At 41.9% G+C, this 17302-nt stretch overlaps 1 protein-coding gene across 1 annotated transcript in view; it reads right to left on the reverse strand.

Moving 5' to 3' along the window:
• Positions 1-17302, reverse strand: part of LOC146175128 (uncharacterized) — a 296797-nt gene that overhangs the window by 221526 nt on the left and 57969 nt on the right. Inside the window, exons 3-4 of the mRNA XM_084584578.1 lie at positions 8887-8983; positions 1977-2048 (exon numbers count right to left, since the gene is read on the reverse strand). Of these exons, the coding sequence (XP_084440704.1) occupies positions 1977-2048; positions 8887-8983 (169 nt within the window). The remainder of the gene's footprint in view (positions 1-1976; positions 2049-8886; positions 8984-17302) is intronic.

The raw sequence follows: 17302 nt of genomic DNA on the forward strand, positions 1-17302 counted from the left end.
GGCTATAACGAGGTGGATTTTTGAGATTTTAGTCGGCCATCAATACAAACGGCAGAAAGGGAATATCACGAAGAAGAATCAAGCCGAGCATGACTGCTGTAGTGTGTACTGAGTCAAATTAAACAACTGAATTATACCTATATCTGTAGACAAAGTTATTTCTTTAATTTATCTGCTCGCCTCAATGCATAGGAACTCCATTTTCATTTTTCATGGAAATAAAAATTGCGTACTGACATTTGCTCGCCAAAACTAGTGTATGCCCAGCCTTTTAAATACTTCGCGTCACATTATCGCTGTTGCGTTTAAAAACCCGCACATTAAGAAGCTCAGCATGGCTATTTTGTTGCATTTTTCGCAATCTTTGTAGTACACCGAAAGGTTAATGCCAGACTTCTACATAGCTGTGACGCGCGCTCTGTTCCGATTTTTTTGTCACATCTCTCTATCTTCTATTGCATATGCTCTGATTTCCATAGAACCGAAGAATCTTATATAGCATATATGAGAATAATGTGAATAGTTAGGAGAGCAAGCAAGTACCACACGGAACATGATGCCCGAAATGCATTCAATGTTTATGTTCTGTTGGAATCATTACATAAGACCGAGAGGAACGTCCGTCAAGAATAGCAAAAATAACAAGTCACCGCGCAAATAAGGAAATCTGGCACCAAACTTGTGATGGAGCGCAGAGAGTGCGAAAAATTCGACGAAAAAGAACAAAATAAGAAGCCTGGTCTATCTGGGCTCCTAGGAGCTATGTGTCAGTACGCCGTCTTTATTTATATCTAAAAAGGAAGTGCACTGTTCACTCAGAGTACCAGGCAAACAAAGTGATTTTTACAAGACAGCTGCTGAAAAATGATTTGAAGAAATAAAAAGGTGCTCGAGATCTAGTAAAATTGCTCATTCGTCAGTGCAGCATACTCCATTGTGTGTTTCTTCTAAGAAGCACAGGGAAGAATAATGTGCTGAAATCTGAATAAAACCACTAGATTCCCGAAGCTTCTATCCTCACTTCATCTTCCTGGAACTAAGTTTAGGGAGTGTGCTACGTGCGCATACGTAATTAGGACGCTGCATTGAGGAAACCCAGCAAAGAAATTCTGGACATTTCAGAATTTTCATTCTATCTCCCTCTGTTAGTGTTTTTGTGCTGCCATTTTAAACTGAATTACCACAGAAGCGAACATTGATGGTTCGTTGATATTTCTTCAAGAAACCCATGGCATGCGACAATCCGAAGGAGCCTGTGGTTTTGTCCGAGTTGTAAATGCCTTTACTCTCTACGCCCTATCATCGCCAAAAGATGCGTCTTCTTTAAGTGCAAAATTTACCTTTGAAATTACCGAACTGATAGATAATCTTGTCGCAAATTGAAGAGGAACAACGATATTCTGTGGCTATAAAGTTTAGAAATTGTTTTAACCTTTTTAGTTAAATATACTAAAAGTACAGCAATACAGGCAACTAAGTTCTATTTCTTGAATTTCAAACAATAAACTTGGGACTTACGCCACAATATTATCAGTGTCGAATGTGTTGGTAAACGTTGTAATGTACTGGCGAATTGTCAGCGCACCTGGCAGAAATACATGCATCTTTCTGCAGCACTTTCTATATATTTTTCTATGCTAATAAAGCTATGCCCTGAAGGTGATAGTAAAACAGGTGAGACCAGAGGAAAAAACCCCAGAGACTACATTAGCCAAAATATTATTGTATGCAAAGGAAAAAAAGAGAAAATTTGTGGCTCGAAGAATGGGTCCACTGCATCACTTGCGCAGTTTATGGCCGTGATTTTGCGGCAAGGTCGTAAAGATTCTTATGAATGCTATTTTAAATGTTATTGCTCGAAGAATGATTCCGGGAGTATCATTTCTTCGCGTACTACTGAAGAAAACATAGCAGCAAGGAAATATCTCTTAACTTCATTAGAAAATTCTCGATTAAAAAATTAACTTCTGACTTGCCTGTCAATGTTTCTTCCTGCTGTTGAATGGATTGAGGGTTGGCTTGACCAGTGGCGCTAATCGCACCTCCACCTGAAAATATTCATCGTGCAAGCTTAAATTAGAATCTCGCTTCGCAGGAATTTTAGCTAGCAATGTAACGACTGAACAGAAATACAGATTCAACAATAAAACGTGCAATAAATATTACTAATCCATATTTTCTATTTGAGAAATTCTAAACTTACGATAACCGAGCCTTGGCATGGTATAGTAAGGGAAGTTTAATCTGACGTCTGATATTTCAAGGATCTTCTTCATAAGCGTAGGACGTTGTAGAAAGCTTAGTTTTCGCATGCGGAATTTTTCTTCTGCACTTCCATTATGTCCAGAACAGAGCTCTTTCTTTCAGCCTCGCATCAAGGAATCAGGGTGCATTGTCGTACTACTAATAACAGGCTCCCCCTTTCAACAATATATTCCGAGACGCCTTTTTCAAGCAATTCCCCACGAAGACCTGACCACGAGGCTAAGATAAATTTTTTATCCATTGAAAAAGCCGGGCTAAACCCTGCGGTAACCACAGATAGAAAATGAGACGACGCTGTTGCACAGATCATATTTTGAGAAAGATCATCCTAAAAGAGGCCTTGTCAGTCGTACCTGAGAACGTTTACGCACTACTTAATTTATTTCAAGGTGTTTGGGAGCTTGACGGAAACAAAACATCAGACGTTTTCAACACACTTTTACGACACCCGTTATCATTTGCAGCTTGTTTACCTATAGCCAGGTGGCTACCATTGTAAATAAAAAATTTAAATGTATATATCGCGTATATATAAAGTGTATATGTACGTTCACATCTGCGTCGATAAATCTAAAAGACCTTAAAGTGGTAGAGAAGATCTATTCGTTCAGTTGCCCATAAAACGTTTTGACATGGCTACAAATCTTCAATCTGCTGCAAAAAAAGAGATAATAATGAATGAAATATATTTGTACTGTGGCAGACCCTGATAAAAGGAGTAATTTTTATAGGACACTCAACTCCCGATCCTAAATCGCAGATCTTACAGAACATTGTTTTAGAAATTCGGAGTATTGATAAAATTTTGTAGCCCACTAGCTGCTTTGAAAAGTAATGTAAAGCAAAACTCAATCAAACCAAAGCAAACCATTTTTTCGCAACTGCATTACGACGTACATAATATCAATCTCATTATTGTTCAGGTTATCAATGTGTGCTTTTCGCATTCAGAAAAATGGTGGTAGGTAACCTGTGCCGCGTTATTTTGCAATGAACGTAAAATGTTTTTAAGGCGCTTATGAATCAGAATTGCTGAGGCATTCTCATACCTGGCAGTTGCGGAATTTTCAAAAACATAAAACTACATAAATTGTTGTTTTCAAAACTCACGGACATCGTTTCTTCAAGAGGTCACAATAAAGCTTAGAGAATTGCGTAATCAGAACCTCTTGATAGACTATAAAATGCGCAAAAATTGTCGGGAAAGCCACATCCTTCAAACTTATCAAACCATGTGATGCCTTGAGGAGTATTCTCAACAGGGTGGAAGATCCTTTGGCCTTGTGGTCAGCTTATGCTTAAAACACTAAGCATGACTTTATATTTAAAAGGGGGCATGCGTTTGGTAGAGATGCATCAGAAGGAGCATCTCTACTGAAATAGCCATGTCAGCATGCAGATAAATTCTTCATATTATTTTTACACACAAAGGGAGTGTAAGAAGGTCCGGACCAGCAAACTTCAAACGTCTAAAATCACATTCATAGTCATCATCATTAGTCTTATGATTTCAAACGAAGTGAGCATACTTCCTATGCTACTGCACATTGCCAAATAAGTACATAGAGAGAGGAAACGCTATACTGATATTAAACAGCCCTCTTATATTTGTGATCATTGTAAGATTTCATCACATTGATCAGTCTGCACGCGCTGCTAGTTGTTTTGGCTCATACACTTAATGCCCCAAAACGACGTGGACTATGCCAGATGCTGTAGTTAAGAGCTTGGGAGAATTTGAACGTCCGGAGTTTTCTAACAGCCTCTGATATAGCACAGTACAGGTAAACCTTGCATACGCAAAAAAAAAAGAAAAAATCTTTTTCGGTCACGCACAGGCTGCAGCGTTTCGTGCTCTCGACGGAAACAATAAAACCACAACGCACGGCATGAATGACTAGAGATGAGGCTTTAAGTATACACAAAATGAACGAATGAATAAAATACGGTCAGCGTGTGTATGTGCCGGTGAAAACAGGAAGGTTAAACAAGGCTGAGTTAGGGGACTGTAGAAGAAAACAGGCCGCCAGGCAGAAAGAAAACAACGGGAGAAACCATGGGGCATACAGTGCATATACAAATAGGCAGAGAAAGTAAAAAATGGGGTCAAAATGCGCAAGCTAAAAGAGAAAAAGTACTAATGCGGACTCGATCTACCAAGCGCAAACTGCCTTAAAAAAGTTGCCTTTTCTTTGTACTTCAGTCTTCTCCTAAATTCATTGTGTACGGGAATGCAAGAAGGACTTCGAATCATTAACCTCTATTATATAAATATAGAGCTGTATTTATAATTCGATATCTATATCTGTATATATCATCACTATATATATTTATTTATAGTCAGTCCACATAAGATTTTAGGCTGTTTTTAGAGATTGATGGTGTCAAGTATTTATTGGAGATACTTCTCTGTGTGCTGCTGACTGTTATTGTTATTCAGATAATTTTGAAACGATAGGATAAGAAATAAAGAAATCCTTTCTTGGGGAGTGGGTGCACCTTCAGCAAATATAGTGAACCTAAAGAGAAATAATTGCATCTACAAAAACGAATATTGGTGGTTACTGGGACTATATAGTCACTATGAAGGGAGATAGAATGGAGACACAATTATTTCCAAACTTTCGTTGAGGGCAGGTCTTGTTCTCAACTTGAATTGAGTAATCATTTACCTGAACAAGTGGCATGCGCGTACGTGGCACGCCCGAATACGCGTAATGACCTTTTATTAGTATACTCGCGTTAGTAGGCGCCAACCTAGGGGAGACTGGAGGGGTCGAGGCCCCCCACCCGCTTCTAGACAAATATTTGACGCCGCCCCCCCCCCCCCTATTTCACACATGTATAAAAGAATTGCAAGGAACATAAATGCATTACGGAATAACCGCGTGATATGTATTTTCATCAATGCCTTTTAGCGGCTGCACCATCACGCGATGCACGATCAGTGAGAGTCGGCACATCGTTCGAACAGCAGCGGTCAGCGTAAGGCGTCATCCTTTGCAAGATCTGGCTGTGAAGAAAGTTTGGCACGGCTCACTGAACGAGAGGGCAAACCGGTTCTCCAAAATCACAAAGAAACACTGCTCATATACCTAACTACGCATGAGTCATTCTTTAATAAGACCGGTTGAAAAGACAACCGAAGGCGAGGAGTGTATAGTGCTCTAGCGAGAGTGTGGTTGCGAAGCTTACGAGGAAGAACGGGAGAGCAGCTGCTTTGTCGCACCGCTAACAGGAACGCGGATATCGCGCCCAGCCACACGGCAGAAACGTAAATAGAACGGTCACGGCTCAGTGAACACCAGATAACCACAGCCGTCTTTCTCTCTCTCCAATAGAAGCACTTCTCGATACTGAGCGACCGATATTTAAGTGAGTCGGTGAGCCGTTGAATTGAGCCGGCTCAGTTTGCTGAGCCGTTATGAGCCGCTTATTAAAGTTAGCCGCTTTGCCCATCTCTACTTGAAGGTGCCTGCTTTTGTCGACATGCATCTGTTTCTATCACTGTCCCTGTCGCGGTCACTACACAACGCTTCCATGCAGTTCTGCAGAGCTCAGCCATCGGATGCGTGTTTTATACAAATTTTGTTCCCGACTGTGCATCCGTTTTATTCAAGATTGAGACACTCTAATAAGCATCAGAAAGCTCGTTTCTACGGCAAAGTAGCCTGATACCGCAACTAGGCAGTGCTGTAAAACGCCTTAAGCTTTCATTGCGTGTAATTTAAGTTAATATTTACCTAATTTCTAATTGGCAGCTTCATTTTTTTTATTGCGGACACCAATAAACATCAGCGTTTTCAAAATTGTGGTGCACTTCCCAAGAATTTGAAGAATAGAGGCTCTACAAAAGTTAGCGCACTCTAGTGAAAGAGACAGAAACTGTGCACGGCGGCCATGTTTTGTTCAGTCCGCCTGCGCCTCCCACCGAGTACGCTGTCAACGTGCGCCTTCGTGGAACACGTGCTTGCACCGCAAGGTGAATTGGGATGACCACAAGCGATTGTTTCATTTTTTAACATACAGCATTCGCTGCTAGCACCAAGCTCTATTCGGAATGATGCCAGCATGTTGCTGCGTATCCTTCTGCAGCAAGCGCACCGTCGCAGATGCGCACGGAAACAAGGTATACGCATGTATGCGACCGCTCGTTTGCAATCCTAATCGGTTTTACAAGTGTCACTTGCATGATGTAAAGCATTACTGCACGTCCCTCTGACTGGGAGCTAGCTCACAGAACGTGCTATCACCTAAAACAGCAAGGTTGTTTTACGTGCTATGGAGCCTTGTTAACTTGAAGAATAAGCTTATGCTTCGATGGAGGACACATGATACCGGAGAAGGATGGAGGAATAATACATGTGTATACCGAACGCTATAGTTCAAATACGTTCTTTGAAACCTTTTGTACGTAGGTTGCATTTACCATTGTGTATTTCATTTAAGACAAAGGCATCATTACCGAAACTACTTTTCACAGTCGTACGAAATTGTATTGTTTGGTGCAGGGAGCAATACGGCTGTCTAGTGCGCCCGAGGTGCGTGTTTCAAGCTGCAAAAGCGGCTGCCAAACCCGCGGCGTCTAGTAAAGCAGGAGAGGATGACATCCTCATGTAATATGCTCACGTCTAGCCCGTTTCGAAAGATGTTATCACGTCATAATACATGCGAAGTCCGGTCCGCGCCCAGAGCACGAAGCTAAGGTTTTCATTATGTGCCTTAATACCTGCTAGTGCGGCCGATAAAATAACGAAGTTTGCTTTTCACTTTTGTGCGTTTTATCGAGTCGCTCGATGGTTCACTAATTGACAGCCACCTGAAATTCAGTTGATTTTGTGAACATGCCGATTTCTTTTTGTTTATTCCCTCTGTAAGATAGCAGACATTTGATGCCTTAACCTCATGCGAAAGTGCTGTCATAGGAAGCTTCCAGGAACTCAAAGGAAGAGGAACTCAGCTGAAACGAAAAGAAATTTGAAAAGTCAACTCACATTACTGCAAAGTGTCAGTGCTTGGTGCAACTGGCTGTGTTCATAAAGTCAGATTTATATTATATAATACTGTTATACAACATTAGAGGGACACCTAAGCTCCGCCGTTAAGGTTATGACACGATAGCGTCTCTCACACACACACACACGTTTTCTTTCTTCCCTTTTTGAATTTTTAGCTTTTATTTATTTTATATTTCGATTATTTGTTTATTTCATTTAATGTTTTATAGTTTTATGCACCAATACTCAGGGTCAGCAACAATCATCTTTCCATTCTGAGCAATTTGACACCTTTGAACACATTCAGTTATTTCAGTTAATCAATTGCACGTTCTAAATTTTCTTCATTAGCATCACCAAGTACTGGTGTTTCCTTCTGAGCATTTTGTTACCTTTAAACCGTCAATTTCTATTTTTTTCTTTTTTGTTGCTTTATTTCATTAATTGGTCAATTAATTACAAATATTTTTTATCTCATCATTGCCTATTGCACATCAATCAATCTTCCCTCACTGGAAGCAGAAATTCCTATGACACCTTTTTCTTTTCTTTTTTTTTTACTTAGCCCTCGATTATTTCCAGACCCGTGCCAATAACTGCATCGACGGCATAGGCAGGAAAGTGCTAAGTGCCGTTTCGACTTACGTCAAATTACGCACGATTCCTTCATCTCAAAACAAATTGCATCCTCACTCATTTACCCAACTAGTATCCCACTGGTAGCAGTGGGATGAGCGACGGTGATGCGCAGACTAAGCAAACTCGCGATCGTCTCTCATAGTCGTTAAAGTAAATAGCAAAGGCACACAGAAAAAAAAAAATCTGCACATTACAAAACTCTAGATACTGTCCCTGGATACGGATGACGCTGCGCGGATCCACGAGGGGCCCATGCACGACTCGTAGAGCAGTTTGTAATCGCTATGCCTCGGCTCTCAAAATACGCTTCTTGGCTTCGCTAACAAACACCGCCAGGGACAGAAGAGAGGTCCAAACACACCACACTAGGTTACAACATGAAAAGCGTGGACAGAACGGCGGGCGCTGACGGAAGGACACGAAGCGAACCGATGGAGAGAACAAAATATGGCGGCCAGCGCCGGATCAGCGTGCCGCTCATGGTTGCCAGACTTACTTTTGTAAACCCTCTATTATGCAGTGCATTGTAAACATATTTGTTTTTTGTAAAAGCGACCCTGCATGAAGACACGATAGGTGATAGCAATCGTGATCAGAAAATATGAGTTAAAATTCACTTTTTTTTCCAACGGCTTGCAGCAAGAGGAATTGCCGCCATCTCTTTTTTACGGCAAGCTATTGGGGGGGTATAAACTTAAACTTTACCTTAGGGTACATCAAAATTCTGTTTTTGCTTTAACTTTATTTGCTTTAACTTTGTGGAGGTTTAGCGCTCAATAATCATTGTGCCATGGGTAAAATATCATTGTGCCATGGGTAAAATATGTTTTTCTATTGCAATACAGAAAACTACTGTACGATGTCTAATATATTTTATAGGATTAATTTGATAAAGCAGGTGCTGACATGTATCTCATCCTCTTATTTTGCCCTAAGAATTGTATTTATGTTTAGTCGCTATATAGTTTAAAACAGCTTTTCTTACCGATCTCGCTTGTGGTGTAATCCGTTATTTCGAAGTCGTTCGTGTCATTTGTAGGATAATCATTCTCACCGGCCTTTTCAATGATGCTAATTTCATTCTGTTTTCGTAAAGATTTCCAATAATTAAAAATTACAAAAAGAAAACGCACTAAACACAGCAAATATAGAATATTCCTGTAAGAGGTAATTTGCAGTGCCGTTGAGCCCCGCAATGATAAAAACCGTAAGTGCAGACTTCTCAACAGAAAACATATACAGATGATGGGCTAGGTTAACACCATTAAATTCATTTAGTTCGCCTCAATAGTGAAGCACGTTCCTGTTTCTGTGCCACTAAATAGGTATATCTGTTCGCAGTCCAAAGCCTTTTTGTTCGAGTAAGAAGTGCTTTGGACTTGGCTCTTTGAATCCTTCTAGTGGAGCGCACCCATTCAAATTGTGCACGCGTATGCCACAGCCTTAAAATAAGAAAGCTGTGAACCACGTTGATACTGTAGCCACGGGCGCGGCTAGCACCAGCAGACTGCGGAAGACAACGAGCGCCGACACGAGTCATACAGAATAATAAGGCTTTCGCCTCAGCCAGACACTTGGCTTCGCTCCTCTAGCTGCAATAACTTTGGACGCGGTGGCCCTTTCCAAACACCTCCACAAGTATTCACCCGATGAGCCACGCCTCTACGCTGGCGGTCTCCCAGTATGGCATGGCACGTTGCCATGGCCCGGCTTCGACCCGCCGCAGTCTTTGTTCCGGCCTGCAGGCGTCAGTCGGTGGTTTGCCCAACTTGAAGCAGCGATGTACTTGAACGGCATTACCATCCAACTGTTCCAAAACGCAGCCCTTAGCGACAACTTCCCGCCTGACTTCCTCTGCCAATTCGCCCGGCCTGTCTCAAGGCGCCGGCCATATGATTAGCTGTGCGCTGCCATCCTCGCCTACTAAGTTGCGTTACAATGCCCGTTGCCGCTTTTTGTTGCGGCGGACCCGCTTTCGCTACCAGAAAGCACATGCTGCCTCCTCAGCATCGCTTTAATCTTAAGCTTCATCCTCCGGGCAGAGGACGCCACAGACATCGTCACTCAAATTGCTCGCAAATAAGCCAACCCTAAACCCCGTCTCAACGGGCAACAACTCCGCTTGGGCTACTGCGAACCACCTTTTGGAATTTGGGCCTGGGTGCTCGACACTCCCGCAGCAAGCGTACGGCTTTGTGACTGAGTGAGCAACCTGCAGCAAAGACTGGTAGAGCTACCCACACGGAGTAAGTACAGCAACTCTCCCTCCAACAGCTATGTCTGTTGCTGCCAGCCTGCCATATGATGTAGCAGTCTCAGCTGCATAGTATGTCATTGCAACAACTCTCTGACGCCACCTACACCCGACTCTGCCTCCAAGAGCGTCAATACTGGCGAGCCGCTCCGGACTGTTATGCCCACTTCATCCAATCACCCGGCGTCAGGCCCATCAACTTTCGCCGGCAAGGCCGCAGCATTGGGTTGTTGGTTACACCTGTGCAAACCACAGTATCCGTGTCGACCTTGTCGTGCCTTTTTAGTAATTTTGCACTTAGTAAAGCAAGAATTTGTAATTCGTAATTAGTAAAGAATAATACTATGTGTACTAATTATCCACGGTGAAAGAAACAAATTGCGATTGTTTAGATCAGCTATGCCAGGATATACGTAGCGAGAGGAATGTTTCTCTGGCCAAGCTTGTGGTCATGTATGTTTAGGAATAAGAGACGTCGGGTATACACATTTTCTATTTACTTTGCTTGACAACGACGAAGACTGCCCGATGATCTCTGAAGTAGCGTGCAGCGGTCTCAATTCTGTCTATACACTATTCGATTTGGCAGAGTCTCCAAACGCAAAACCTCTCTCACACACTACACGTGTTCAAACAGACTGTTTACGAAGTTGTTTTCGAATTTCCGGGCCGCAGATGCAGTTTCGAAAACTCGAATGAAGTATCAGTCACACAACATGCATTGAAATCCTCTCTGTTGGTTCCGTTGACTGAGCTCTTCCATAGGCCCCATCTTGCTTCTATGATGTCTCTATTAAACTCGGTAGTCTGGCATCGTCATTTATCTAGCCGTTCCACTCTGTTCGGGCATCTCGGTTGCTCGCTCTCCTTCTTACGCTCATTCCATCTTTGTTGCTTGCTAGGCGCCGCTTTTTACGCTTTACCGCTGGCAGCATTGTGATGGAGGGGGAACGGAGAGCCTCTCGTGTGCTACGCGATGTCAGTGCATTTTATAGATCCCCAACTAGTCGCAATTGCGCATCTCGCCACTAATACGGCTCTAATTCCACTTTCTCTCCCTTTTTCCTCCCTTTCATTTCAGCGTGATCAGGTGTCCACAGACCAAGTGTGACCGATACGGCGCGTTTCCTTCCTGCGAAACATATAATAATAATAATAATAATAATAATAATAATAATAATAATAATAATAATAATAATAATAATAATAATAATAATAATAATAATAATAATAATAATAATAATAATAATAATAATAATAATAATAATAATAATAATAATAATCAATCAATCAATCAATCAATCTTTATTTAATGTGCGCAGGAACAACCATGTGGTCTTTGTGCTGCAGCACAAAAAAAAAAATGAAAAAGCACAAACATGTTTACACACACAGAGAGAACACAAAAAAAAAGAAATAAATAATACATGAAATGAAACTGAGACGAAAAGTATCACGGAAATTAAGCAAACAATGAGTATCATCACTTATATACACAGTGAGAGAATTTTTTAGCACACCAGGAAATAAAGAAAAAAAAAAGAACGGTAGGTAGAAGAGAAAAAAAAAAAAAAAAACAGATGACTGACATTGACTATAGTAATATAGAAATATACATAAAATAAACAACCATTCCAGGCGCAACAAGTGCATGGTACTTAAAACACAGGCTAGAAATACAGAATAATACAATAAAGAAGTAAAATTGAACAAGGGACTGTAAGATTCGAATATAAAGTTTAAAGTTGAAATATAAGCAAGAAACGGATAAAAAGTAGTTCAAGGTACAGACAGCATTGAACAGGAGAAAAAGCAAAAAGTGAAGTAAATACAATTTAAGGCTAGAAAGTGGGAGTTATATGTGATAAAGTACTATTTAGAATACAACGCTACGAACATCCAATGTAAATGAACAGAGCGAGTTTTGGAAGATGTCAAGGTGAGGACAAAAAGAGTTAAATAACCACTGCATCCTGTCCAGAGGGGAGTGGGAATGAAGAGGAGAAACCTGAAATGGTCTGAATTCCCTCATGCTCTTTCGCGGAACGCGCAGTAGGATGTACTCTAAGAGCTGAGGGCACATAATGTGGCCATGAAGGAGTTTGTACAGAAATATGATATCAAGTCTGATACGACGGCAGTGAAGGGAAGGAAGATTCAGTTGGGCGCTCCTGGTGGAGCGAGAGGGGGAAGTTGCGAAAGGAAAGCGATAATGAAATATCCGTAAAAATTTTTTTTGTACTCTGTCAACCTTGTCCAAGTTCGATTTGCAAGTGCCATTCCAAACAACCGACGCATACTCCAAAACCGGGAGGCATATGGACAGGTACAGTTTCAGGAACGGAAGTGGAGTATGGAACTCTCTCGAAAGTCTGCAAACGAATCCGAGTGTGCGCATAGCCCGCTGAGCAATGCGTTTAGTGTGAGAGGAGAAGCTGAGGGTGCGGTCAAAAAGTACACCAAGGTCATTAATTTCATTAACCCTATCCAACAGCACAGAATTGACAGAATAATGGTAGAGAAAGCCATGTGTTTTACGAGTAAAGGACACAACCCTACTTTTGGAAGAATTGAGGGTAAGTCAATTCATCGCACACCAATCAGAAAAAGCAGATATGTCCGATTGCAACAACACGCAATCTTGAAAAGAATGTATTACCTTGAATATTTTTATATCATCAGCATAAAGAAGAAACGAGGAGTTCTTTATCGCCGAGGAAACATCATTAATAAAAACGGAGAAGAGAAGCGGGCCTAGTACTGAACCTTGAGGAACTCCACTCGTTGCAGGGTAAACGAAAGAAGTCTGTCCATTGACACTGACAAAGCAGAAGCGATCAAGGAGATAGTTGCGTAGGAGGGCTACGAGAGAGACTTCAACGCCAGAGAGTAGAAGTTTTTCAAGAAGTAGTGAGTGAGTAACAACGTCGAAAGCTTTGCTCATATCACAGTACACAGTGTCAACCTGACCCCTCTGAAGGACTGCTGCAGAGGCATACGTCATAAACGTGACTAGGTTGGTGGAAGTAGAGCGACCCGACATGAAGCCATGTTGATTCGGTACTATGATATGTTTGAGATGGAAGGAAAGTACGCTGTGCAAAGCTAATTCGAAAAGCTTAGAGGTTGCACATAGAAGAGAAATCGGACGATAATTGGAAACATCAGTTTTGTTTCCAGACTTGAAGACAGGAAACACGCGTGCCATTTTCCACACGCGAGGAAAGGCAGCATTTTTTAAACAGTTATTAAATATGGCAGTCAGTACTGGTACGAAGATATAACTGAAGGCTTTTATTATGGCAGCTGGAATGCCATCAGGTCCAAGAGACAAAGATGGTCTCAGACGCTTAAGACTCTCAGTTATCAACTCCTCGTCAAAGAGAATGGAATTAGATAGTGCACCAGATGGGAGGCAAACGGAATCACAATGTGGATGTTTGTAAACGGAGGAAAAATGCTGTGCAAAACTGTCGGCAACATCCCGAATTTCCGAACCCTGAGAGTCAACTAAGCTGATACTTAAATCTGATTTAATGGAACGCTTGCGAACGTAACGCCAGAACTGACTAGGACGATTTGAGGCATACCTCTCTAAAGACTCAAGATAGGAGTCGTAGTCCCGCTTGTATAAGCGTTTGCAAAGAGAACGCACACGACGAAACTCATCTGCCCAATTGTGAAACCCAGGGCGTTTCGCTTTACGATGGGCCCGTTCCTTGAGCTTTAACGCCGTTATTAGTTCCCTTGAAAACCAGGAAGGGAACTTCCTACGCGTAGGAGTATGCAAAGGTATGTACCGACGCATACCATCAAGAACTATTTCTGTAAAGCGACTGACTTGTCCATCTGAATCATTAATGTCATTTAAAAGGGACCAGTCGACGGAAGAGAAGAAATTGAAAAGACCGACATAATCACCACGTGCATACGCGAAACGGGGCGAATTCCCCACCCGATCTGAGTTAGTAGAAGGTGAGGCAGAGACAGCAGTAGTAACTAGAAGCGGAGGGTGAAATTTGTCACAGCGAGTCAGCGGTATGTCCGAACTCGAGACTCGAACACTTTCAAAATTCGATAGACAGATGTCAAGAATATTACCGCAACAGTTTTCAATGAAATTGTGTTGCTGCAAAGAGTTAAAGGCTATGAAATCAAGTAGAGCGTTACACTTACTTAATATGTAATGATTGTTGTGAGAAGAAATAAGTGAGTTCCAGTTGATACCAGGAGTATTAAAATCACCTAAAATAAGAAGTTTGTGTTTGCTATGACGGGTTATAACATGTTCGATTGAGAGCAGAACATCATCATAGGCTGAAGGAGGTAGATTCGGAGGAATGTAGAAAGCTGCAAGTAAAAGTTTTTCATGTCGATTTAAAGTGAGCTCGAGCCACACACATTCTTCAACAGTTTCCAGATCGGAACGTCGAACACACTTCACAAAACTGTCAATAGCAATGAGCACTCCACCTCCTCTTGATTTGGGACCTGTTTCAGGGCGGTCGCTACGAAAAACAGAGTAATTATTTGGAAAGAAATCATTGGAAGGAATATCACTTGACAGCCAGGTTTCGGTAACCACAACAGCGGTATAACAAGAGGACAAGACGCTAGAAAAAAATTCTGATCCCTTAGTCCGAAGACCTCGGGCGTTTTGATAATAGATATCCAAATTAGGGGCCACTGCAATTTTGCGTCAGTTCAGAGGGATGAAGCATATCGTCGTAAAGCTTCCCACGAAAGTCCTTGTATATGCAACCCATCGGCCACATCGAAGGCTCAACAAGCTTACTGTAGGATTCTTCATCAACTTCAATATGGAAGGACGAGTAGGAGTCGTACCTTGTTTTCAGCTGCCGGCAGGAAATGGGAGTAATATTCACTGATTTTAGATGGTTGGTAAGGTCTACCGATGTAGTATCGGGACTGAGTTTAGAGACGAAAATAGTCTTCGGACGCTTCTTTTGGTAAATGGCAACGTTCAGGACAGATGAGCTCGATGCGCCAGTAATGGCTCGACTTCGGTGCTTCTTCATCTCACTGGGTAAGTCAACCGCACGGCGAGGAGCAGAGGCAGAAGATGAACAGGGAATATCTCCAGGAGTCATCCCTCGATGAAGAGCGGCGGAGTAGTCCACAGATGGCTGCTCCTCACGGGTAGGATTGCCCACGGAGACAACGAGAGGACGCTCGACGAGAGGACGCTCACACTGCGAAGCAGCGCACCGCACAAGCTCCTGGCGTAGGCCGCGAACATCGGCACGTAAAGAGGCGATAACCTCGGCTTGTTGTACGAAAGCCCGCGAGTTCTCTACACGAAGGCGCTCGTTCTCTTCCCGTAGCTGGGCAACCTCATCGCTCAGAAAAGAGATTCCCTCAAGCGCGTCGAGGAGGAGAGCCCGTAGCGAGGCAAACTCACCGCCATGTTCGCCGGTCGCGGCTGAAGGGGGAAAACCGGTCGGGTGGCTGGGCAGGAGCGGGGCACCAGGGACTCTAGCACCACCGTCGCTAAGCCTAACACCGTCAGACGACGACGACGCACACAAATTACACAAGAATGGCCGAGAGCCGGACTTCAGAAGTTGCAGCTCGTCATCCGCCCAGGTGACGCACTTCGTGTGAACACGTTTCGCACAGTCGGCACATCGTAAAAACTGCTGCTTGCCAAAAAACGGGCGGGAGCACAGCGCACATGCGTCGCATAATAATAATAATAATAATAATAATAATAATAATAATAATAATAATAATAATAATAATAATAATAATAATAATAATGATAATGATAATAATAATAATAATAATAATAATAATAATAATAGTGGTAATAATAATAATAATAATAATAATAATAATAATAATAATAATAATAATAATAATTATTATTATTATTATTATTATTATTATTATTAATATTATTATTATTATTATTATTATAATAGTGGTATAATATTATTATACCACTATTATTATAATAATAATAATAATAGTGGTAATAATAATAATAATAATAATAATAATAATTATTATTATTATTATTATTATTATTATTATTATTATTATTATTATTATTATTATTATTATTATTATTATTATTATTATTATTATTATTATTATTATTATTGCTCTGAATTTTCGCGTCTCCGCTTGGCAAAGCGTTCTCTTTGTTCGGGCGCTTAGGTTGCTCTGCATCTTACGGTCTCTCCTTGGAAAAACGTTCTTCTATTTTTTTGGTCGTCTGTGCTCCGTCGGCAGTGGAGTCGGCAATCGGCCGCGGCGAGCGTCAGAGCTCGCGGCCGCCGAGAACTCTGCCGCCATGACATGAGAATCATAGCGCACCTGTTGCTTCTCTTCGATTTCCGCGCAGGCGCACTGCAGATTAGCATAGGCGATTCACAACAGTTCTGAATTGGTTTCGCTTGGCTCACACTCATAGCATCTTTTGAAGCCTTTGTAATATTGAGCAAACAATTCTAGAGGGCGACTTCGACCACTAAAGTGCGACGAGGCGAAAGCCACTAAACGCGGTGGATCGTAGCCCTCCACTACGGCACCTCTGTCTCGCTCTTTTCTTTTACCGCCACCTTCCTTTCTTCTTTTACGGCGTGGTACATGTGTTAGCGGACTGGGACAGCGCAAGAATCCCAAAGCAGCAGGCGGACAGGAAAATCCTCTCCCTGCTATAGCTCATGAATCCCACCCCTCCGTTTTGTCTACTCCTCCGATATGTTTTCATGATGACACATCCAAACCGTAATCTTACTGTTTGGAAGTGGGCCTGCGGGGCATTGGCCAGAAATGTCATGTTGTGCACCAACTGATGTCCTATGCTATGGAACCCGACATCCTTGCTCTACAGGAACCCTCCACCTCACTCATCCTCCCCGGCTATACACTTATTTTGCCTACATCTCCTACTCCCTCTTGAGTAGTATTTTGAATTAGTCGCTCTCTCACCACTATCACACATCCCCTAGGGATTCCAGACATTGATAACCTTTTAATTGAACTCGTACCACAACACACTCGAGCGAAAAGTTTGGTTTGTTTTGTGAGGTTTAACGCCAGCGAAAAGTGTTTTTATCTTTAATATATACAGTCATCCTAAGCGTCATAAATGTACTATAAACGGCTATTTACGCTT

This window comes from Amblyomma maculatum, chromosome 11, assembly GCF_055883805.1.
Source record: "Amblyomma maculatum isolate TAMU_Amacu chromosome 11, ASM5588380v1, whole genome shotgun sequence".
NCBI lineage: Eukaryota > Metazoa > Arthropoda > Arachnida > Ixodida > Ixodidae > Amblyomma > Amblyomma maculatum.